At 48.7% G+C, this 25274-nt stretch overlaps 2 protein-coding genes across 3 annotated transcripts; one reads left to right on the plus strand and one right to left on the minus strand.

Annotated features, from left to right (window-relative positions):
• Positions 1-4129: 4129 nt before the first annotated feature.
• LOC119302611 (probable serine/threonine-protein kinase WNK9) lies at positions 4130-6956 on the plus strand. 2 transcript variants are annotated; one of them, XM_037579649.1, is made up of 7 exons: positions 4132-4445; positions 4580-4617; positions 5021-5251; positions 5435-5655; positions 5827-5984; positions 6076-6379; positions 6458-6956. In XM_037579649.1, exons 1-7 carry the CDS (start codon positions 4356-4358, stop codon positions 6730-6732), a joined length of 1317 nt encoding a protein of 438 aa, XP_037435546.1. In that variant the 5' UTR covers positions 4132-4355; the 3' UTR covers positions 6733-6956. The 2 variants fall into 2 exon arrangements, with proteins under 2 accessions (XP_037435545.1, XP_037435546.1); XM_037579648.1 differs by lacking the exon at positions 4580-4617 and having other exon boundaries at positions 4130-4510.
• Positions 6957-7420: 464 nt separating this feature from the next.
• LOC119302612 (lon protease homolog 2, peroxisomal-like) lies at positions 7421-16691 on the minus strand. Its single transcript, XM_037579650.1, has 17 exons — positions 16490-16691; positions 15669-15778; positions 15459-15570; positions 14630-14799; positions 14217-14308; positions 13719-13898; positions 13500-13583; positions 13150-13277; positions 12866-13067; positions 12575-12781; positions 12007-12137; positions 11447-11660; positions 9176-9469; positions 8887-9081; positions 8412-8657; positions 8187-8288; positions 7421-7925 (listed from the first exon to the last, which is right to left on the minus strand). Exons 1-17 carry the CDS (start codon positions 16597-16599, stop codon positions 7842-7844), a joined length of 2661 nt encoding a protein of 886 aa, XP_037435547.1. The 5' UTR covers positions 16600-16691; the 3' UTR covers positions 7421-7841.
• Between the last annotated feature and the right edge of the window lie 8583 nt (positions 16692-25274).

The following is a 25274-nucleotide window of genomic DNA, read 5'->3' on the forward strand; positions in this document are numbered from 1 at the left end:
TTCATAAAGTATTATTGTTGACATTACCCTTGAGGTAAAAGGTTGGGAGACGGAACTATAAGCCCCTATCATTCTCTGTGTCTGATTGAAGCTTTGAACCCATAAGTATCGCGTGAGTGTTAGCAATTGTGAAAGACTAAATGATAGTTGAGTATGTGGACTTGCTGAAAAGCTCTTATATTGACTCATTCCGATGTTATGAAAAATTGCAATTGCTTCAATGACTGAGATCATAGTTTGTTAGCTTTCAATGAAGTTTCTAATTCATACTTTACCTTGTGAATGAATTGTTACTTTAGCATAAGAAATTATATGACAATATATGTTGCTGTTCTAAAGATGATCATGATGCCCTCATGTCCGTATTTTATTTTATCAACACCTCTATCTCTAAATATGTGGACATATTTTTTGATATCGGCTTCCGCTCGAGGACAAGCGAGGTCTAAGCTTGGGGAAGTTGATATGTCCATTTTGCATCATGCTTTTATATTGATATTTATTGCATTATGGCCTATTATTACACATTATATCACAATACTTATGCCTTTTCTCTCTTATTTTATAAGGATTACATGAAGAGGGGGAATGCTGGCAGCTGTAATTCTAGACTGGAAAAGGAGCAAATACTAGAGACCTATTCTACACAACTCCAAAAGTCCTAAAACTTCACGGAGAATTGTTTTGGAATATATAAAAATATTGGGTGAAGAAAGCATTAGAGTGGCCCACCAGCCATCCACAAGGGTGGGGGCGCGCCCCCTCCCTTATGGGCCACCTAGCAGGGGCCCGATGCCCATCTTTTGCTATATGAAGGGTTTTTACCTGGAAAAAAATCAGAAGGAAGCTTTCGGGACGAAGCGCCATTGTCTCGAAGCGGAACTTGGGAAGAACCAATCTAGGGCTCCGGTGGAGCTGTTCTGCCGGGGAAACTTCCCTCCCGGAGGGAGAAATCGAATCCATCGTCATCACCAAAGATCCTCTCATCAAGAGGGGGGCAATCCCCATCAACATCTTCACCAACACCATCTCCTCTCAAACCCTAGTTCATCTCTTGTACCGATCTCTGTCTCAAAACCTTAGATTAGTACCTGTGGGTTGCTAGTAGTATTGATTACTCCTTCTAGTTGATGCTAGTTGGTTTATTTGGTGGAAGATCATATGTTCAGATCCTTAATGATAATTAATACTCCTCTGATTATGAACATGAATATGCTTTGTGAGTAGTTACGTTTGTTCTTGAGGACATGGGATAAGTCTTGTTATAAGTAATCATGCGAATTTGGTATTCGTTCGATATTTTGATGAGATGTATGTTGTCTCTCCTCTAGTGGTGTTATGTGAACGTCGACTACATGACACTTCACCATGATTTTGGCCTAGGGGGAGGCATTGGGAAGTAATAAGTAGATGATGGGTTGCTAGAGTGACAGAAGCTTAAACCCTAGTTTATGTGTTGCTTCGTAAGGGGTTGATTTGGATCCATATGTTTCATGCTATGGTTAGATTTATCTTAATTCTTCTTTCGTAGTTGCGGGTGCTTGTGAGAGGGGTTAACCATAAGTGGGAGGCTTGTCCAAGGAAAGGCAACACCCAAGCACCAGTCCACCCACATATCAAATTATCAAAGTAACGAACGCGAATCATATGAGCATGATGAAAACTAACTTGACAACAATTCCCATGTGTCCTCGGGAGCGCTTTGCTTTATATAAGAGTTCGTTTCGGTTTGTCCTTTGCTACAAAAAGGATTGGGCCACCTTGTTGCATCTTAGTTACTTTTTTACTTGTTACCCGTTATGAATTATCTTATCACACAACTATTTGTTGCCGATAATTGCAGTGCTTACAGAGAATACCTTGCTGAAAACCGCTTGTCATTTCCTTCTGCTCTTCGTTGGGTTCGACACTCTTAAAAATCGAGAGGACTATGATAGATATCCTATACTTGTGGGTCATCAGTGTGCATGAAAATGTTGGATTCATGAATGATTATGCCTCCCTCGTACGTAGTCGACTAGGATCGTGTACCCTAGGACCCCCTACCTATATAAACCGAGGGGACGGGCTCGTGATAAGCAGATTCTCATACTCACAATCTTCTTGGTATAGATACTCGTACTTTGTACGCACCCAAGGCAATAAACACAGGCAGGACCTAGGGTATTATCTCCTCAAATAGCCCGAACCTAGGTAAAACTTCATGTATTTGTTACCATCGTTTATAGGCGCATAGCTTAGGATCCCCTATCACGAGAGCTGCCGATTTAGGTTCCGTCACATTTTGCTTATCATGCTATCACGTGTGGTCCTTTCCTTCTCCCACTTTTTTCCATCACCTGTCAGTTCCTCTTTGACATGATGGTTTGTACGTCCATCCCTCCACTTTGGTCCTCTTCGTCATCCAGTTTAATAGATTGATGGGAGCTAGAGCCATAATTTTGTTCATCTTCTTGGTGTTGCCTTTGAGCTTCTCAACGGCAGTTTGCCATTTTGGTTTCCCATTCAATTTCAACCAACAAATGGGACAATGTGAATGACTCGCCCTCAGTTTGTTGGTACAAACTCGTCTCCAAAGCTGCATGCCTTTGGACTCCAATGCAACTTTGGTTCCGGCTAACCACTTGTGTATAGTAACCAACAAACTTGTTGACCCTCTCTTGGATGGTGGACCAACTATGTTGGAGAAATACCTCAATGCCGGTGGTATGGATAAGGTTCGGCTCGATGGGGATAGAATGATGAAAGAGGAGTATTGAAACAAAAATAACCACAATTTGATCTGACCTGACAAATCACTGGCACTTTGAGAACAATTACCCAAAGCTACCACTTTTCTTTTAATTTTTTCCTAAAAACTATCAAGTTAGAAAAGTGATCGATTTGGGCCGCTTAAGCTCGATTATGACATGTTGGGCCCACCGGTCAGTGTTGACGTGTCAACTCGTTATGTTGACAGTTATGACATGTGAGACCCACATGTCAATCAAACAAATCTAACTTCCCCCAAAATTGAAGTTTGGATCGAGATCGAGCCCTCTGGTCGATCCCCATACTGTTGGTTGACGCTGGCCGGGCTAGCGACACGCTGGCCTGGATGGCCGCCGAAGCAAGCTGGATCCTCACTCTGGTCGCTGTCGGGCGGGCTGGCTGCCGTGCAGCCGGGATGGTTGGCCATCGGGTGGGCTGGCCTCCGGGCCACATGATGTTTGGTCGTCGGGTGTGCTAGCCTCCGTGCAGCCGAGATGGTTGGCCGCCGGGTCGGCTGGCCTCCGTGCCACATGATGTTTGGTCGTGGGCCGTGCTAGCCTTCGTGTTGGCCGCTACATCGCCGGTGGGATGGCTTCCGCGCGAATGACGGTTGTAGCACAACGGAAGATGTATCAACGTCAGAAAGAGTATCAAGCAGCTCTGTCGCCCGCTGGTTGCAGCTCCGCCGAACAACAGTCGTAGCACGCGTTGCAGCCTGTTGCAGCTCCGTCAAAACGACGGTTCGTAGCACGGGCCGCGCCGGTTGTAGCTCCCCTAATGACAACGGTTGTAGCATAGATCGCCGCTGGTTGTAGCTCCGCCAAAACGATGGCTGTAGCAGGGGGTCGCCGCTAGTTGCAGCTCCCCTAATGGCGACGGCTGTAGCATGGAACGCCGCTGGTTGCAGCTCCGCCAAAATAATGGTTGTAGCAGGGGTCCCTGCAGGCTGCAGCTACCCTAACGGCGATCGTACACGACGGTCATAGCACGGGCCGCCGCCGGTTCCAGTTTCCGCCTTCGGTTGCAGCTTCACCAACGACAGTCGCAACATTCGCGGTGTCAGTTTCCAGCATGCACATACTGCGGTCGCAACATTCCCCGACGTCGGTTCTAGCACGACGGACGCAGCACAATGGCCATGGCCGGAGCACAGGCAGCGCGAGCACCACTCGCAACGACATTGTCGACCCCCTTGCAGCAAAGTCGGCGGGGCCCCTAGTAGTCAAGGTTGTGTCCCTCCAGATGAGGAAGGAAGGAATCGGTTGGGTGGGCCCGCGAGCCACACACGGCGCGCGCGCAGATGGACCGATCACGCGTGAGATCGGCCTGCCGATCAGAAACATTAGCCCTAGAATCCCGAGCTCCCGGCCGTTTCAGATCCTGATTCAACGAGTTTCCCCCAACGACCTCCACGCCCCTCGATCCGTCCGGAACCCGCCGCGCTCCCCTCGATCCCCGTCCAAACCCAGATCCGACGGACACGGAGCCCTGGCTTCCGCAGCGAGCCCCTCCCATAAATTCCGCCGCCCGGGAGGGAGGGAAACTGGGAAGCAGTTGTTGAGACTCGAAACACCAGCGATTCGGCTCGGCAGATAGGAGGGGGGATGGATCCCGTGGAGGCGGAGGAGCAGCAGACGGAGCCGCCGGACGACGAGGCCTACGCCGAGGCAGATCCCACCGGCCGCTTCATCCGGGTACGTGCGCACGCTGTCCTCTTCCGAGTTCCTCCCTCTTGCGCGCTGCCGTTCTTACTTTGTTGGTAAATTCTGTTCTTTAGATTTAGATATATATCTAATTCGTGTTTCTTTATTGATTGCTGCGCGTGCAGTACGATGAGATCTTGGGATCGGGTGCCGTCAAAACAGTGTATGCATCCTTCGATCGCTCGTCTCATCTGCTGTTTTTCTTGCCCGTCTAGATCGCGATTTCGCGCTCGATTTTGGTGGCCAGATTCGGTCATCTATGAATGAAGCACGATATTTAACAATGTTTCAATACCATGTTATCAACTGACCAAATTCTTGCCTTTTATTTTGGTAAACCTCGGCAAATTCATGGCAAACATATTTGTACGCTTTAATCTCGCCAATCTGTTCGCATTGCTGCATTACTCAAAATTCCAACCTATATATAGCCTAAGTAACTCCAGCTTTTATTTGTCTACAAGTTTACCTATTTCTGTACTCTTTTCTGGTTGGAATTTATCCCTTGGCCGTGCAAGACTGATCTTTGTTCATCATGTGTTCCTTGATGTTTATTTTGCCAATAGCTACAAGGCCTTCGATAAGCTGGAGGGCGATGAGGTCGCGTGGTGCCAAACACGGATTGATGATTCTGTCATGGGTTCCTCAGAGAAGATGGCACAACTGAATACGGAGATCAGTCTGTTGAAGACGCTGAGGCACAAGAACATTCAGAAGTTGTTTGCCTCATGGATTGATGAGAATAAGAAGACAGTTAACATCATCACAGAGCTCTGCACATCCGGCAGTTTGAGGCAGTATGTACCTTTTCTTTAGCTCCACCAGTCTGACTCGTTCGTAATACTTTGCTTCATTCTGTTATGCATGAGTGTGCTGTTGTGTGGAGAAAGTTCGATCAAAATTTAACCACACATAGAGTTCACTCTTATCGCCCTTTCATTCTGTACATTCTGATCATTAAAATTTGGAATGTTAACCAGGTTTCGTAAGAAGCACAACAAAGTCGGTATGAAGGCTATGAGAGGATGGGCAATACAGATATTGACAGGGCTGGAATACCTTCACAGTCAAGAGCCGGCGATTATTCATAGGGATTTAAAGTGTGACAACATATTCATAAATGGTCATGATGGACAAGTGAAGATTGGCGACTTTGGTCTGGCGACATTTTTGCATCAACGGAAAATGAGAAGTATCAAAGGTGTGTGACATTGTGTTTTTCTAACAGCTACAGATGTGTGAAATATATACATATATTCTGTTTACTGTAGATTTACTCTCAAGGATACGACACACTCACAGCGTACTTTGTTTTAGAAATAGCATTTTTAGGAAGGCTTGTACTAACAAGAGTTATGTCATCAAAATGCAGGCACATTAGAGTTTATGGCACCAGAACTCTTCACTGGGAAATACAATGAGTTGGTGGATATATATTCATTTGGGATGTGCATGCTTGAAATGGTGACATGTGAATATCCATACAGTGAATGCGAAGGCAAGCCATGGATATACAAGAAAATTTCTGAAGTAAGTGCTTTGGGGTCCACAAAGTACCCATCCTTTTTGAAAGATTATCTATCAAACTGCAACTGATTTTCGTCCAATGTTTTTTTTATAGGGTATAAAACCAGCTGTGCTTTCCAAGGTTGAAGATGCAGAAGTAAGAGGTTTCATAGAAATCTGTTTGGCTCCGGCAGCTGAAAGACTTTGTGCAAGTGAGCTCTTAAAGAACTGTTTCCTCCAGAAAGACAAGCCTATCCCAGCGCCTGCGCCTCCTATTTCAGTCTCTCTGGTCTCGAGTGTGACTAAAGATGGGCGGCAGTCTGCCAGTTTCATGCTATGGAAGGGTGAATTCTCACTGAAAGGCGATATGCATGTCACCGACCATGTTAATTTATCACTAAGATTTCCTGATCCCAGTGGTAAGTAGAGCCACCCAAGAAACCTCTTTCAACCAACTTAACACTTAATCCTATACTGACACATCAAAATTGTTTCAGGTTGTTTTAAGAATGCCGAGTTCCCGTTCGATGTGGACCAAGATACCAGCCTTTCTGTGGCTCTGGAAATGGTCGACACTTTCGGATTGCCGCAAGGGAACATGCAGATCATAGCGCAGCTGATTGAGGTGTTCTTGCTCATCCTGATCCCTGAATGGGTGCCCTGCATCGCTGTCGGACGGGTGGTTGTGGTTCCTGAGAGTGCAAACAGCCACAGCTACATCTCCAAAAGAATCATGAACTGCAGGCAGCTCAGATTGGCCGTCCTAGGATAGTACTGTTTTCCCCAAGCTAGTGTATCTTCAGGTTTTTTGTTTAGTCAGATGAATTTGGCCTTGCTTCAGCCTCTGGTGCGGCTCATTTTACAGTGCCCACTCGATGTGCTGCTAGACATGGCATTTTTCGTTGATGATGGTGAAAGTTAGTGCAGATCTACTAGATTCATTGATTGAGATTTATCAGTTGGAGGTAGTTCGAATGTGTCCCTTTTTTATTTTAAGTTGTTGTGTTCAATCCAATTTTGGATTCTAAATTTTTCCTGGTTTCCAGTTGAAATTCATGAACTTGAATCTGTTAAGTGTGTGCATTGCGCGCCAGCCTCTAGTGGTATTCTTGTAACTCATTTTGTCACGATGTCTCTCTCAGAAGTCTTCAAATATAGAGAACCGAAAACCAAGTTTATCTCCATCAACATAGAATCAAATAAAACTATCTATACCAAAGGAGACCAAACATTCTCCACCCATTAAAAACTAAATAACCATAAAGTGTGAGTTTACGGGTCAAAAGTGATCGCAGGAAAGAAGTGCCTCCGTTCACAAATATAAGATGTTCCCTTCGATCTATATTAATTGACACAGCCGACAATGTTTTACATTCTAGAGACCGTGTCAATTAATTTGGATCCGAGGGAGCAACTTTTTTCCGACAGGCACGTTTTAGTGTGTTTTTTCACTCTTTATATACGATGATTACTTGTGCTATCTCTTTTTTATTTATGATACTGCAACATTCAATTCTCCCTGGCTGAAATAGGTTACATATACACCCAAACCGACAACAACAGGTGGACCTCCTTGCTACCATAGCAAACCGAGCATAGATAGATGAGCATCCCTCTATAAATACAATCACAAAGACCAGAGCAGATCTCCCTGCCGCTTTTGTGGATAGCAAGTATCCATATACACATTCCGCATATTAGCTTAACTGAGTTGGACGAGCAACGCTGGCGTCATGAGATTTCGCTCCAACGGAGCAATTGCTCGCCTACGCTCAACGCTCATTTGTAGATATCTGGGCGGTGAATAGCGACGAATCTTCAAAACGAGTAAATGGCCACCGAGGAAATGCCACATCAGGCGCCAATTGGTATTTGCCCGTGCTATAGACTGGAGTGTAGCCTCAAAGGGAATCCATTCTCAAAAGCATGGCCAAGTACTTCCTCAATGCGCTTCACGAGCAGAACCTACCAGCAGCAAATTAAATACAAGTCAGTGACAGACATTTTGACGGACAAATTACATCCAGAGGAGAGAAACGATCACAACATAATATCAAGCGGCTTGCTATTCGGGATACTTTAGCTCAACACATGATCCAAAACTTAATTATGAGTCTTTTATGCTGAATAATTTGTGTAGCATAGTAGCTGATAGCATATCCTCAACAACCAAGCTGCATAAAGTAGCAGGACCAGCAAAGCAACTAACAATAAGCAATGACATACCTCAATGCCAGCGAGGATCGGAGCTGGAATCTCAGCCAAGTCCTTCAAGTTTCTTTCTGGTAATATTACTCTCTTGATGCCATATCGATGCGCAGCAAGCACCTGAATCCAGAGAAACTTTGAAGTTAAGTGTAGTACAAGAGCACAACATGGTAAATGGTTCAGCCTTCCATCTTTCCAGAGCAACCAAGAAACACGGAAGATATCAGGAGCATAATATAGTACCTTATCCTTAACACCACCAACTGGCAACACTAGGCCCCTAAGAGTCATCTCTCCTGTCATTGCAGTGTCTGCTCTGACTTTCCGGTTACTAAACAATGACACCAGTGATGTTACCAATGTCACTCCTGCAGAAGGACCATCCTTCGGCACAGCACCAGCAGGAAAATGTATGTGAATGTCACGGCTCTCCAATATGTTAATATCAGAAGTAGGTGACAGATTGAGGTCAGCAGATCTTGCTCTCACCTGTAAAAATCAACCAATGATATCTAAGTTAAAAACATCACTCAACTCGATATGCAGAAACACACAGCTAAGCACAGTGGAGTTGATGATGCATGGTTTCAACTAAGCAAATACACTGCTGGACCTATAATAAAAATTTAGAACGCCTTCAAATGACAATGGGAGGTCATGCCAACACAAGTAAGATATGACACCATGTAAGGGAGATAGGTGAGAAGAAGATGCGTACCCATGTCAGAGCTAACTGTGCTGATTCCTTAATTACATCGCCAAGTTGTCCTGTCAGATGCAAGTCACCCTTACCCACCATGGCCGCAGCCTCTACAAACTGAACTTCCCCACCAAAAGAAGTCCAGACGAGCCCAACTGACACTCCTGGGGATGACACCCGATCCGCAGCTTCTCTGTCATCAAATCTAGGAGGCTGCAGCACGATGCAATGTACCATTGTAAGATACAATAACATAAACATAAGACAGTGTAGCTTATCATGAAGAAACTGAAACTTTGGTGCATACCCCAAGCACTTTTTCTAGCATAGCCTCATCAACAATCATGGGTGATGAATTTTCATATGTATTTGATATGTCCTGGCCCATAGGAATAACTTCCATTTCAACTTCACCACCATCGGCGAGTCTCGAGTCCAGTAGAGTTGTAGTTATTGGCTGCATTTCCTTGCCAAGTCTAAGCGTACTATCTAGCTCTGCAACCTTGACAGCAGCTGCACGAGCCAATGCAGCTAGGTTTCTTTCAAGATTACGCACACCAGCTTCCCGTGTGTATCTCTCGATGATAAGTTTGACTACAGCCTGGACAGATGAATGGAACGAAGTAAGCATGGATTAATCGCGAGCTCCAATAAATACTCAAATAAAAGAGAAGATGACAAATAAATGATGAGGTTAAAAGCAGTCCATCGTAACTTGTAAGAACTGTTGTAAGTCAATGAATCCAATGCTATTCGGTGCAACACAAACAGTTGAAGACTCCAAACACATTGGGGTGAACCTTTGTTCACAGCACGATAAGTATTAGGAAAGACCAGACCCGGCTTGAATCGGACTAGTGCATTAAAGCACATGCAAGACTATCTGGCTTCAACAGGCTGAACCCTGCCCTCCAAAAAAATCAAAAATTAATTTTATTACTACTAATCAGGTCCAGCCCGTTAGCCCTTCTACTGACCATGTCCACAAGCCCACACACAATGTTCTGTGCACGAACAGCCAGGCGATGCTATACGATGCTGGCTCACTTGCGCCTGGCCATAAGCACGCTGAGTCGCCAAAGCGATTCATTTGCTAAGAAATACTTGTGAGTTTGTAAAAATAAAACCAGACAGCCGGCTGCTACTACTACACCAGTAGCATATCACGCGTGCGGGTACTTTCTTTAATATTTATTCTAGCTTTGTGAATGTAACTAAAAAGGGAGAGTAAACAGTTTGCTTGTCACAACATAAATGTTCACGTGCATATAAAAATGTCCATGTAATTTTCAAGTTAGGAGAACAATTTTTTTATAAACACGTGATCCTTTTTAAGAAAAAGTGTTTATGGAAAAGCGACATATGGCAATATCACCCGCAAACCACAGCCGTACCAGCAACCACGTGCCGCCGCTAACCTAGCAGCAAGCGACAGCTAGCGGTGGCGGTCGTTGGTTGGATTGGGGATTAGGGAGCAGGCGAGCAGCTGAGTTGGGTGGGGTCTGCAGGAGCCCACTGCCTGCTAGCAATAGGGGGCGGGGGCGCACAAAAAGGAGGAGCCACGATTTGAACTGAATAGTTGAAGTGGGCGCATTGGCAAAGTGTTTTTTTCAAATCCTCAAACCAATTTGCTAAGCCGATAACACTAATATCTACTTGTCCATTGTAATTACTAGTTATGGGTTATTAATTGATTTAATGTCCAGTGCAACTTTGTAGATTTGCAGAAGTGAAGAGAAATAACATGACTATACACAATTTTTATGCAGGTAGCTCAAGCACTCCTCAAGATTTTGATAATTTTTAAAATCCAAGAAATACAATTGTGCCCGGTACTAATCTGGGAAAGTTCAAGCTGATTTGCACTATATGTAGGAGATAATGGCTTCTCGTTAAATAGATCCAAATTTTGTTTTAGTAAAGCATTTAGTTTAATCACATTAACTTTGAGCCTAGCCCTCCACTTTTTTCCTAGATTCACCACTGCATTAAAGGGTAGTTAGACCTTTTCGCTTATACCTAGTTATTCATATGAGTAAACCCAACTAACAAGGAAGCAAGTTATCAATATCTTCACTTGTCAATAAACTCTGCCCCAGTGGCACCCTCATAAGCTGTGCATGTGCTATGGTGACAAGCATCAGGAAGTAGTTTTAAGTTTCCATTTTTTTTATCTATGGAGCCCAAAATCCTACTGGTATCACATCTTCTCGTTGTTAGAAAAAAGACAGCACAGATCAATTACACACACTGTAGTTTCATTGGTGCATTCATTACCACAATAGAATAGCATAAGTACACTGCACTTGCCATTATATAACTGAATTTAATGTGTTTATTTCTTCCATTAAAAACTTCATTTTGTGTGCCAAGGAGGGAAATCACCATTCACTAGCCTAAATATCTTCTTGCTTCAGAGAGAACTGAAAGTAACATAGCAAAAGCATTCAACAGGATCATTTATTTTTACTCTTCTAACAGATATTTGTGAGCAATTCGCACCTTGCTTGTCATGGGCTATATAAATAAAATAGTTAACAGAAAAGAAATGCAGCAGAAGACAGTCCTTGTGCCATACCTCAGGAATCTGAAGATATGCGGAGCTCAAGCCATGCTGTTCCAATACCCTTGGTAGGAGATGTTTCATGGCTATTTTCAGCTTTTCTTCAGGCGTGTAGCCTGGTAACTCAATGACTTCCATCCTATCTAACAGGGCAGGGGGAATAGGTTGCATCCTGTTGGCAGTTGCAACAAATACAACCTTTGACAGGTCAAATGGGACATTCAAATAGCTGGTAAAAAATGTGTTAAGGAATTTTAAACATATAAAATAAAGATAGTAGATCAGATAGCATAGTCTATTTTCCAACATATTCTGTGATGTGCGTCAGAGTTGTAAAGTAACCCAAAAACATAGCCTCTTAGAAAGAGCGGGGGAATAAAAGAGGTTGCCAATATGTGCCAATCCCAATACTCGTAGTGATGGCAGTAGAAGGTACTCAGAAGTGATAACACTGAATAGCCAATATGTGCCTAATCCCAATAAACATCTTTTAGAGGATTGATTCTCAATTTCACTAAGAAACTAACCAACTAATCATAAGATGCACTTGTTACACAAATAAAATGAAAGGATACTGGTCATTGAATGTTTTGTTCTGCTCAGGGTCAAGTACTTCTAGCAGTGCTGATGCTGGATCCCCACGTACATCAGAACCAGTCTTGTCAATTTCGTCAAGGAGCATCACTGGGTTGTTGACAGATACCCTCTGCATTTTTATTTCAACAATATATCAGCATGATTTAATCTGGTAGTAGCACAACTCTTTTCTTGCAGCATTCAAAGGAAAAAAAAACCGCAAAAAGGTCATTAGGCCCAGCTTTATAGCAAGCTAAAATAGGCAGTACAATGGGGTTGCCAGCTTATTGGGGAATTTAAAATCATATCAGTGATAGGTATACGATGAGTAGATTCATTCAATGGAAAGCAACTTGGAGTTAACAGCAGAAATTTGCTGTACTGACTGGACACCCAAAAATATCTTGTAATGGCTGTTACGCTATTAATCCAAGACTAACTAGATTACAAGAACAAATAGGGTAGTTTATACTTTATAGTTTATAGTAAAGGATACATTAACACATATAGCAAATTTGGTCCTCCAATGTTAGATAATTCTAAAATGAGAAATAGAACGGGATTAACCTTTAGTCCATCAATGAGGCGCCCTGGCATGCTTCCAATGTATGTTCTTCGATGGCCCCTAATATCAGCCTCATCCTTTACACCACCAAGAGAGATTCTTATGAACTTCCTATTTAGGGCCTTTGCTATGGATGTAGCCAAAGATGTCTTTCCAACACCAGGTGGCCCCACAAAACACAGCACTGGACCTCTGGCATCCGGTTTGAGCTGCAAGCAGATTAATGCATCTCCATGAGATAGAATAATTAGGATAGGCACATAAAAAGATCATGTAGAAGTCAAGTTACCAACCTTACGGACAGCCAAATACTCAATAATCCTTTGCTTAACTTTGGTCAGCCCGTAATGATCACGATCAAGACTCTCCTTTGCAGCTCTAAGGTCAAGTTCCCTTTCTTCACTTACTTTTTGCCAAGGAAGGTCCGCAATAAGTTCCAAATAAGCTCGAGAGCTACTATATCCAGGTTGCTGAGGTTGCATCTTCCTCAAGCGCCTGCAATCAAAGACTAGCTGGATAAAAAGACCTCTTGTACCACATGTAAGCACGTTAAAAAGGATATGAATATGATAGTTACCTCAACTCCCTTTGGGCATGCTTCCAAATATTAGCTGGCATTCCTGCATTCTGCATCTTCCTTTCCAATGCAGCAATGTCATCTTCATCATCATCATTATCACCAAGTTCGTCTTTGATAGCCCTCATCTGCAAAACTGGGAGGGTCATCATCACATTGGAAATAGAACTTTATGCTGCACAAAAGACCATGGGTACCAAACTTGCCCAACTCAACTAGGACAATATCCTCTATAAGAAAATGATCGTTTCCATCTTATATATCTTTATAGATATCTAGAAATACACATGCTGGAATGTGATTTCAGTTTCAGTTGATCAAACATTGAAAATATGGAGAGAAAAACAAACCTGCTGGCGCAGCAGAAATTCTTTTTGGGATTTTGATAGCTGCCCCTCCACCTTCTGTGTTATTTTCTCCGCTACAAGAATTGACTGTCCATTGCAAAGAATAAACTTGAGAGAACTATCAAATAAATAATTCACACAGAAAGCAAACTTACTAAAGCACAAGGAACCTTAACACAAGTTATAACTAATTCACAAATCATAGAGTTTCTTGATCATCACCTGCAGGTGCCTGTCTACAAGTTCTGTTGCCTTGGAAAGTCTCACTTTCAAGTCAACTGAATCCAGCATAGCAAGCTGCTCCTCAAAGCTTATTTCAAAGCTAGCAACAAAAATATCAGCTAGCCTGTATACAGGAACTGTCTCAAGTAGCACCTTAGTCCTACCAACCGTCTTCTGCTTCTGCAAAAACAACAGAAAAATATTAAGCCAAAATTCACTGATAAGTAGGGTTTTGGCCTTTTAGGGTACCCAGACCAAGTGATAATTTTGAGCAAACAAAAGATAACCATTAATGATCATGAAAAGGTGCCTTTTACGGTTTTGATAGGAAGTCAGGAAATCTTTGCTTGCGTCATTACTACTAGATTCGTGATCTTCAAAATTTAGCAATCTTCAGTTCTCCCCATTAGATCTCCCTATTACTCGGTGCAATCATAAGAAACCAAACCTTGAAATTTAGCGGTAAAAGGATCATCAAGCTCTCCTTGAATTTCTTACCTGCTCTAAGACAGAAATTAGTTCCATGGCAGTTGCTTTAAATTGCCTCGAAAGAGCAATTAGATCTGGGTCTTGCTCTGCCTGCTCCAACTCTAGGAAACCAAAGACACAATAGTAATGTAAGCCCCCAAATGTAATATATCTAACAAAGTTTTAAAACGCAAAGCAGCTACATGACCACATAGGTTTTGCACTACACAACATCTTTTAGATTCTTCATGAGTTAATAAAGAATGTCACGAGAAGAAAATTATACTATGTTAACAAACCATCAACATCATCAGGCCAGAGACAGCAGATTGACAGATTCAGAAAAAAGGTGATACAGACAGTGGCTACCAGCCTTTGATGATGATTGTGTATGAAATGGTGAGAAAATGTGCACACATTTTTTCTTTAAAAAAAGGCCTTACCAGTCTTTGTCATGTCAAGTCGTGAAACACGGGCAACATGATACGACCCTCTTGCATTGAGTTCTTCAACACTGAACCTACATAAGCCTTCAAGAACAACAATGTATGTAACCCTTCCACTTGGTTTCTCCACCCCTCTTGAAAGGTGCAGAGCTCTAGCAGCAACTCCCCTGTACATGGAAGGAGTGAATGTGAAGACAAATTTGGATTAAAAGAATGCATAAGGGAAACAGGAACACCACAAATGTAAGATGTATCTACTATACTTCTAACATATGAAAATATGATTTATGTGCTACATTTCATATTTCATCAGTTCGTGTAATTATAGAGATCCAACACATCCTAGGGTTATAGCCAAACCATTTCTAGAACATAGTGAGTTCAGAAATAAAATAAACTGAAAACATAACTGGCACATGCAATGCGTGCAACGACTGGGAAACTGAATGCAGGGTGGAAAGTTGTACCACAAAAAACTGAAGTATCTTATTTCAGATGGTTAATATTTAGAGAACAAGTAGATCACATGGAAGATATGTGAAGCTCATGGAAGATATGTGAAGCGCCAGTAGCCAATGCATTGTCGCACTACCAGTAGCCACACAAGGCATAGGCAGTAAAGAATAAACCAATGCTTACATTATTTTTCAAATGTTCATAGAATGAAATATTGCATGCCATGGTTATATTTGCGAACAGCTCACTCCATGTCAAAGCTCCTATCATGTTTGAAGCAGGCACTACTTGTCATATTTGAAGGCTTTTTATCTTCGGAACTTGGTTCACGGGTAAAATACATATGTGATTAGCAAACGCTGATACCTACCGGCTGTGCCAGTGAATGGGCTCCTTCCCACTCTTTGCATCCTGTTTGGTTGACTCTCCCCCAGAACCACCAGGCGACCTGCGGCCTCCTTCACCTGAATCACTGCCCACGCCTACGAGAGCAAGAGCAGTTCCAGTAAGAAAATGCAGGTCCACAATTTCTACAAAGTGGCTCCTCTAACTGAACAAGGAGCTGCAATCTCTATCTCACCAGGCGACAGGATCGAACCAACAGCTGCAGCCTCCGAGTCCCGCACAGGAAGAACTCCGATCAGACCCTTGTCCTCCCTTTGCCAGAGCTCCTGCTCCACCAGCTTGACACTGCAGGCCAAAACAACCACATTGATGGAGTCAAAATCCAAACCAAAAGGGCATAATATTCCCCTCCCAGCAAGTCAACACACGCCAACATGCCACACCAACAAGGGAAAACAAATCCAGTAACCCCCCTTGACAAAACCGCACCTAGAAGATTCGAACACTGAACGACTGGTGGGTAATTGGAGGCTGAATTGGTCAGCCGTAAAAGTAGGCAACACGCTGAAAAATCCACCTCGAGACCAACAAGAGCACCAAAATGCACCAAGAACTTTTAAATTTCCACATCAAAGGTGGTTGTCACCAGGGTAAAAGTTGATTAATCATTGATAATGGTGGAGACAAACGGATTAGTACTACACAGCAATACTCCAGAGCAGAAGAGAAGGGGGCAGAAATTCTACTTGAACCACGCAGGTTACAGTTATTAGTTCCAAAAAATTACTCTGGAACAGAAGAAAGAGGCGTCTAAAATCCGGAGGCAGCTAGCTCGCTGATGCGTTACCAAATCCGGCTGATCGCTCCGGCGGAGAAAACCTAAGCACGGGGAATCAATCCCCTCGCCCCAGCCCTCCTATACCTTACAGCGCACCAAAATTAGGCCCCGAAACCCCCAGGCGCGAGCTCTGGAAGGCCAGCGGAAACCAATCGGCGCACGCCGGAATCGCTCCCCGCCCCGCCCCGCCCCGCCCGGCCCACCCACCACTGACTGACCTGCTGGGGTTGGTGCATCGGATCCGCACGATGGCGCCCGGGAGGAGCACCTTGTTGCGGAACGGCAGTATGGCGAGCCGGCCCGGCAGCTCCACCGGCGCGTCCGCCATGGCCGCGGCGCGCGCGCAGGCAGGCAGGCAGGCAGTGGTGTGCTGTGTACGGCTGGCGGAACAGGAATTCGGGTGGAGGAATAGATAGAAGAGAACAAATTGAGAGGGGTGGGAGACGACGGGGATATTTATGTGTGTGTAGGAGAGGCGAGGCGAGGGGCGCACGAGTCAATGATGGGCTGCTGGTGCGGGCGGGCGGGCCCGCCTGCACCGTGGGACCCGGGCGTCGGCGACGGGCGGGCGGGGCGTGTGGACGTGGCGGCCCCGTGGAGATAAGGCTGGTTGGCGCCGCCGGACCCGGTGCGTGGCCGGCCCGGACACGTGGGCTCGGGGCTCGGCCGGCGTGCGCTGCGGTTCGGACCGCCGTGGCGGCCGGGACACGGCCGGGTTTGGCGATGGACGGTGCGGATACAGGTTTTCGGGGTGCTGTTTTTTTTTTTGGAACTGCTTTCGGGGTGCTTGGAGCACGTGATGGATGTTGGTTCATTGCCTTTGCGGCCCCGTTGCTGCCACGTGAGGGCGAGGCGGCCCCATGGCTTGCGATCGTACGGTTGGATCAGCGCGCGTGTGTGGTTTTGCGTTGCGTGTGACGCAGAGGGACCGACTTCTCCAACGATGCCAAGGCTTCTTGATCAAAACAATATACACTCAGGTTGTGGAGTAGTGCATAGCTAAAACGTTAGTGTTCTGAGTTTAAAAAAAAAGTAACTTCAAATCTTCGGGATTTAATGCTAAAATATGACGTCGGATTTTTAACATTTGCCTTATTTAGTTTATTTGTTGTTACACATAACTTACAGTTAGCATTTTTCCGAAAATGAACCGAACAATTGTTGTTGTTGTTGTTGTTGTTGTTGTTGTTGTTGTTGTTCGAAAAAACCGCTGGATCTCTTATAAAAGTTTATCAGAAGTACGAATTCCCAGACAATAAAAATTACATCAGGATACTTAGACCACCAAACAACTAATACTACCACCAGAATGTGTTGCCGACGCGTCGTCGCTTCCTTACCAGAGCCGGCCTGACCTTGTCGATGACAGTCGAGAAGTCTTCGTGCACGTGCCCTTAAGGACCAGCGCCCTAGAGCAGCAGTCGTCGTCTTTGAACCCTTAAATTGATCTGAGGTACTTGACACCATAACTCCTCGCCGCACATGTACGACGAGAAGCCCTAACCTCACCATCTCATGGAGACAGCAGGAATCTACACCGGAGCTCTGTCAATTCCGTCAAGATGGATGAACTCGAGGAGGATAATGGCCACGAAGACCTACTCGATGAAGAAGCGTCGGCATCCGCCCAAACACCGCCCTGCGAGGACTAAAACCCCTAAACCTAGACTACTAGCCATAGAAGAGGCATCGGGATTCTCCTCCCCGCCACCGGCCACCAGAGCGGCAGCCAGAGGGGGGGGGGAGCGAATCCACGGGGCTCTCTGGTGGTGCTTAGAGGGGAGTTGTAAACCCTAGCCGTCGCTAGGCAAAACGAACGCTTCGTAAAGTGACCTAGTATTTTTGTTGTCGTAATAGTTATTGTCTGTAATTTATGCTTAGAAAATTGTGGTTACTAAAAGTGGCTAGTTACATATGGGATGTTTAGTTGTTGCCCTGGAGCGCCATGCCAAATCGTGGGTGTCGCAGGCGCACCAAAAATTTGGTGGCCAAATCAAGTTTCACCAATGAATTGACGCAGAAGTACAGAGGAAAAGGCAGGGTGAGTTGACGAGCCAACACTTTGGATCCCAGTCAAATAAGTTGCAGTGCTTCGGACAACGCCAAAATATTGGTTGGGCGTGCAGGGGATCCAATTCTAACAGCCCCATATACTCTCTCTTTTAGTGACCTAAAATGTCTTATTGAACTTTACAGAGGCAGTACTATCTATTTTGTTAGTCATTTATATACTCCCTTCGTTCTTAAATATTTGTCTTTTTAGAAATTTCAAATGGACACCATATATGGATGTATATAGACATATTTTAAAATATAGATTCGCTCGTTTTGCTCCGTATGTAGTCACTTGTTGAAATCTCTAAAAAGACAAATATTTAGAAACGGAGGGAGTAGTATTTATAATAGGTTTCACTAGGTAGCGACCTAAAATGTCTTATGAAACCTTACAGAGCCGAGGTAGTACTATCTATTTTGTGGGTCATCTATATATTGTTTATGAATAGTTTCAGTAGTCTATCACTACAAAGATACATGTGTCTATAGTCTGTAGACTATTGTACATACGTACATACATACATACATACACACGTGCCTAGTGTAGAGAATGATGGCACCCTTACCTCATCGGGGACCAAACCCAGTGGCGTCACGTACATACATGCATCTCCTACGAACGCCGGGCTAATCGCACGATCTCTCTGACACCGACTAATCACACAGACAAATCCCAAGTCGTTGCCCGATCACCTACGCTCCTACGTGTTGAGTATTCCCACCACCAGGCGGCGGCACCCCGGCCCCTCGTGGATATACTCGCGGCTGCCGCGTGCACAGTGTTCATACGTACGCACACCCCCTACCTAATTAAGCAAATCCGCACGAGGGTTAATGTTAATTTGGCGCCAAACCGACCGATTCAGACGTGGAAAGCCTTTTAGAATCCACGAGATATGTATGGATTAGTTAACCGTCGACCCGGACGATGCATGTCCATGGCCGCACGGGCACGGCGAAGACCTGGGCAAGTCTACGGGCTCAGTCTCAGTGGGAACGTTGCCCCGATTAAGTAACTAACCACTTTCCCGCTTGCTTGCTTATCCACGGCCGCAAAGCAAGCACGGCCCGTTCACGGCAACGATCGCAACTACGCGTACTCGCCGTGTATCTCGTGGTCCAAATGCCAGGGATCGTTTGGATATATTAGGGCCTCTCCGCTCTCAAACCTACCGCAACCGTTTTGATCGTGTTGTCTGCCACAAAAGTCATCTAACGCGGTTCTCTATTGGTCACCGACATGGTCCGGATATGATCTCTCTTGTAAACCGGAGGCAAACGAAGGGGAAGGAGGGACGGGGGGCTTTGAGGGAAGTCTGAATCGATCCCACACCCGCTTCTGACCGCCCAGCTGACCCATCAAAAACCTCTCACCCATCCCTTCCTTCCGATACATGCACCGCATTCATGTCGGCACTGTGCCGCGATGTGACCGGAGGGAGGGAGGGCGGCGCTGACCGACACCACCTCTTGGCAGCTGCCACTTCAATGAAGACGCAGGTTCTTAAGAAACCAACTCCTGCCGATGCACAACATTGAAGCGGCTGCCCGACCGTTCGCATGGCTTGGCCGCGGCTATATAAGCCATGCTTCCGCGCCGTCCACATCGCATCCTCCTCCTCCTCCTCTTTTCTCGCCCATCTCTTTCCACATCTCTGATCGGTGGGCAAGTTATGAACGTCGACGTCGGAAGGCGGTTCCGAAGCGGGATCTGGCGGATGCCGCCCTCAAACCTTCGGGGCCGTCGTTATCGTGGTCTCCTCCAGATACACATTTCTACTCCATCCACTTAAACCTTGCCGGATCCCATGCATTCTACGCTGGCCGCGTCCGTGGCGTAGCTGATCTGGGTCAGCGCAACGGACGGTCGCGCGGATCTCGATCCTGGAGGCGTTGGAGCACGTGACCTGGGGCATATTATCAGATGAGTGAAGTCTATTTTAAACCTTGAAATTGTAGAGCATGACGCAAATGAACCCTCACATCAAAATCCCTAAAATTGGTACCCTATACTACTGTTATGACCGGCCAGGTCTATGGCCGCCAGGGGCCCACTGGGCAGGCTTAAGGCCCAAGTTATCTTAGTTTATTTTCAGATTATGATTATATATACAAGTTGTAAGACTATTTTGAGGATTAAGCAATAAGACTATTCTATTGCCCGGCTCCCAGAGGAGCCGGAACCCTAAACTCTAGCCCTCTCTCTCTCTCCCGCGCCGCCGCCACCCAGTCGCAAGGACGGCGCCTCGCCGTCGGCCGCCGCGCTCTAGCCCACGCCCCGCTCCCTCCTTTCCCTACCACCTACGATCTAGAGGAGCCCGAACCCTAGCTCCTAACACCTTGGTATCAGCCAGCTCTGGTTCGACCGTGTCATCCTCACCATCATCGTCGTCGCTGCCCGTGACCACCACCGCCGCGTCAGCAGCCCTCACCACGGGGTCGCTGGTCCTCCCGTCCGCGTCGCTGGACCTCATCCCCGGCGCGTCCCCCGGCCATCCGCCGGCCCCCATCACCACTACGCCGCCGTCGCCATCAAATCTACCGGCCCACTACACCCCGGAGGCCATGGCGGGGGTCCTCAACGACTTGGTCGTCGCGGTCCAGGGCATCCGGCTCTTCCTGGCCAGCCCGTACGGACCGCCACAGCCGCCCCCGCCGCCTGCGCCCTCTGGGCCGCCGACGCTCCCGTGGCACTCGGTGCCTGCCGCGCTCGCCGGCGGCTACCCAGCGCTACAACAGCCGGCCGCTCCAGCGTCGGCCTGGCCACACTGGCCCGCGCCAGCACCCGCGGCATCGGCCGCATCCGCCCCAACCCCATGGCCGGTCTGGTCTGCCCCGGCCCACTCTGCGCCGGCTGCGCCGGCCCCCACGCCGTCTCCACCGCCTACCGCCGGCCTGAGTCAGGGCCCTTCCGGGGGGCTTCCGATACAGCAGGTGCGGTTTCCACCGTCGCCCTCTCCGATTCCGGCTTGGCTCACCGGATCAGCGCCACCGCCGGTCTACACGGAGGCCGGCGAACCAACGGTGCCCACGCTACAGTTCGGCGCGCCGTCCTCGGCCCTTCGCATCGACGAACCGGTGGGCACTGGCGCATCGACCCCAACACCACCTCGCTTTGCCCGGATCGACTTTGCCACGTATGATGGCTCGGAGGACCCTCTTAACTGGTTAAACCAGTGTGATCAGTTATTTCGGGGACAACGCACACCCGCGTCCGAGCGCACTTGGCTCGCGTCATACCACCTCCGGGGTGCCGCCTAGACATGGTACTACGCCCTCGAGCAGGACGAGGGCGGCATGCCCCCCTGGGATCGTTTCCACGAGCTGTGTCTCCTTCCCTTCGGTCCGCCACGGTGTGGCAGCCGCTTGTCCGAGCTGGGCCGCCTACCCTTCACCTCCACGGTCCAGGATTTCGCCGACCGCTTCCAGGCTCTGGCGTGTCATGCACCGGGGGTGACAGCACTACAGCGGGCTGAGCTTTTCGTCGGCGGCCTTCCCGACCACATCCGCGTGGATGTCGAGATGAAGGGACCCCAGGACCTGCAGACGGCCATGTACTACGCGCGGGCGTTCGAGCAGCGTGCCCAGGCCTTAACACGGCCCGCACCACCTCGGGGGAGCCGAGTGCCTCCACGACCACCGCCGGCCGCACCAGCTTCTGCAGCCGCCTCACCGACGGCCACTCCGGCCGCGACGCGGCCCTTCCGGCGCCTCTCGCAGGCCGAGCAGCTCGAGCGCCACCGCCTGGGGCTGTGCTTTAATTGTGATGCGCCCTATGCCCCGGGCCATGCCTGCCCGCGCCTCTTCTACTTGGATACAGTCGACGAGACCGAGGACGCTGCCACCAACGAGGGACTCGGCGATCCAGCCGCCGCCGAGGTCGCGCCGGCACCCGCGCCCGTGCCGGCTACGGCCCTTGTCGTCTCCCTCCACGCGTTGGCCGGCATCCGTAATGAGCGAACTATGCTTATTCCGGTCACGATCCACGGCGAGACTCTGGTGGCTCTCTTAGACACGGGCTCTACACATAACTTCCTTCCGGAGTCTACTATGCGGCGCCTTGCCCTATAGCCGACGGGAGGGGAGCAACTGCGGGTCACCGTCGCTAATGGCGACCGCCTCCGATGCCATGGGCTCGCTCGGGGCGTTCCCATTACTATCGGCGACGAGCTCTTCACCATCACATGTGCCGGCATCGACTTGGGCTGCTTCGACTTTATCCTCGGCGTCGACTTTTTACGGACTCTCGGTCCCATCCTTTGGGACTTCGACGCCCTGACGATGACCTTCTGGTGCCTCGGCCGCCGCATCCGGTGGGAGGGCATTGGCGGCGCCCCGGCGTCGCCCCCACTCCAGCTAGCCGCGGCCACCACCGAGGCCGAGCATCCGCTGCTGGATCACCTCCTGCAGCAGCATGGTGATCTTTTTGCGAAACCCCAGGGCCTTCCGCCGGCCCGGGTCTACGACCACCGTATTCATCTCCTGTCGGGCTCGGCTCCAGTGGCAGTACGGCCCTACCGGTACCCTCAGTTGCAGAAGGACGAGTTGGAGCGGCAGTGCGCCATCATGCTTGCCGCGGGCATTATCCGTATCTCTACATCACCCTTTACGGCGCCGGTCCTCCTCGTCCGTAAGTCGGACGGCACTTGGCGCTTCTGCATCGACTACCGCGCCCTTAATGCTCTCACACTTAAGGATAAGTTTCTTATTCCGGTGGTTGATGAACTCCTGGATGAGCTACATGGTGCGCGCTTCTTCACCAAACTGGACCTCCAGTCAGGGTATCATCAGGTGCGCATGCATCCCGACGACATCGCCAAGACGGCGTTCCGGACCCATCACGGCCACTTCGAGTTCTTGGTGATGCCCTTTGGCCTCGCCAACGCCCCGGCGACATTTCAGGCCTTGATGAACGATGTCCTCCGGCCCTACTTACGTCGGTTTGTGCTTGTTTTCTTTGATGACATTCTTATCTACAGCGCCTCTTGGGCAAAGCACCTCCAGCATGTGGCCATCGTCTTCAACGAGCTTCGGGCGCATCATCTTCATCTTAAGCGCTCGAAGTGCTCATTCGGGACACCTTCGGTTGCTTACCTCGGCCACATCATCTCGGCCGAGGGTGTGGCCATGGACGCTGACAAGGTGGCGGCCATCGCCGCCTGGCCCATTCCGCAGTCTCCGCGGGCTCTTCGCGGCTTCCTTGGTCTTGTCGGGTACTACCGGAAGTTCATCCGGGAGTTTGGCCTTATCGCGGCCCCGCTCACGCGTCTCCTCCGCCGCGACGCCTTCTCTTGGGATACGGAGGCCACTTCAGCGTTCGAGGCCCTCAAGGGGGCCCTCACGACGGGACCCGTACTGCAGATGCCGGACTTCGACCTTCCCTTCACCGTTGACTGCGACGCTTCCGGTGCGGGGTTTGGTGCGGTCCTGCACTAGGGTGATGGACCCCTCGCCTTCTTCAGCCGCCCCTTTGCTGCTCGCCATCTTAAATTGGCGGCGTATGAGCGTGAGCTCATTGGGTTGGTGCAGGCAGTACGCCATTGGCGGCCCTATCTTTGGGGCCGTTCCTTCCGGATCCGCACGGACCACTACAACCTCAAGTTCATGCTGGATCAGAGGATCTCGACGGTTCCCCAGCACCAGTGGATCAGTAAACTATTTGGCTTTGATTTTACCGTCGAGTACCGGCCGGGTCGCCTCAACACCGTCACCGATGCCCTCTCTCGGCGTGACGCCGATGTGGACGATGGTGCGGCGGAAGGGGCTGCCTTCTGCATCATCACCGGGCCCTCTTTCGCCCTCTACGCCGACATTCGCCGGGCGAACGCTGCCGCGGCCGACGCCCTCCTCCTGCAGCAGCAGCTGGCGGCGGGCGAGCTCGAGGAGCCGTGGCGTCTAGCCGATGGCCTGCTTCTCCACGGGCGCCGCGTCTTCGTTCCGGACCACGACGATCTTCGTCAGCAGGTGCTGCGTCTCGCCCACTCGGCGGGCCATGAGGGCGTGCAGAAGATGCTACATCGCCCCCGCGCCGACTTCTACATTCCAGGTGATCGTGCCCTGGTCCGCGACTGGGTACGGTCTTGTGTGACGTGCCAGCGCAACAAAACGGAGACCCTGCGACCAGCTGGTATGCTTCAGCCCTTGGAGGTCCCGTCTCAGGTTTGGGCGGACATCTCCATGGACTTCATCGAGGGCCTTCCCAAGGTGGGCGGCAAGTCCATCATTCTCACGGTGGTCGACCGCTTCTCCAAGTATGCTCATTTCATCGCCCTTGGCCATCCATATTCAGCGGCATCTGTCGCGCGGGCCTTCTTCGATGGCATTGTCCGTCTCCACGGGTTCCCTTCTTCGATCGTCAGTGATCGAGATCCTGTGTTCACGGGTCATGTATGGCGCGACCTCTTCCGACTGGCAGGCGTGAAGCTCCGCCTGAGTACCGTCTTCCACCCTCAGACAGACGGCCAGTCGGAGATCGTTAACAAGGTGATTGCCATGTATTTGCATTGTGTTACAGGTGATCGCCCTCGCGCATGGGTGAACTGGCTCTCGTGGGCGGAGTACTGCTACAACACCTCTTACCACTCCGCCCTCTGTGCTACGCCCTTTGAGGTGGTGTATGGCCGGCCGCCCCCGCCGATTCTGCCGGTTGATCCAGCCTCGGCACGGACCGAGGCAGCCGGGGCTCTTTTGAGGAGCCGTGATGAGATGCTTGCGGAGGTCCAGCAACGACTCCTCCAGGCCCAGCAGTTGGCCAAATGATACTATGATGGCCACCATCGCGAGGCGGAGTTCGCGGGGGGTGATTGGGTCTGGCTGCGTCTACTTCATCGCTCTACGCAGTCGTTGGACCCCCGCGCGAGGAAGAAGCTCGGTCCTCGCTATGCCGGTCCCTTTGCTATCCTGGAACGCATTGGCAAAGTGGCGTACCGTCTTCAGCTTCCGGCAGGT

Source organism: Triticum dicoccoides, chromosome 5A (genome assembly GCF_002162155.2).
Source record: "Triticum dicoccoides isolate Atlit2015 ecotype Zavitan chromosome 5A, WEW_v2.0, whole genome shotgun sequence".
In the NCBI taxonomy this organism is placed as follows: Eukaryota; Viridiplantae; Streptophyta; class Magnoliopsida; order Poales; family Poaceae; genus Triticum; species Triticum dicoccoides.

Coding starts and splice junctions, on each gene's coding strand:
- LOC119302611 (XM_037579648.1), top strand. CDS start 4,356: ATGGATCCCGTGGAGGCGGAGGAGCAGCAGACGGAGCCGCCGGACGAC. Junction 5,252..5,434: donor ACATCCGGCAGTTTGAGGCA/GTATGTACCTTT, acceptor AATGTTAACCAG/GTTTCGTAAGAAGCACAACA. Junction 5,985..6,075: donor TATACAAGAAAATTTCTGAA/GTAAGTGCTTTG, acceptor TTTTTTTTATAG/GGTATAAAACCAGCTGTGCT.
- LOC119302612 (XM_037579650.1), bottom strand. CDS start 16,599: ATGGCGGACGCGCCGGTGGAGCTGCCGGGCCGGCTCGCCATACTGCCG. Junction 12,138..12,574: donor GCCTCATTGATGGACTAAAG/GTTAATCCCGTT, acceptor ATAAAAATGCAG/AGGGTATCTGTCAACAACCC. Junction 7,926..8,186: donor CGATCCTCGCTGGCATTGAG/GTATGTCATTGC, acceptor TGCTGCTGGTAG/GTTCTGCTCGTGAAGCGCAT.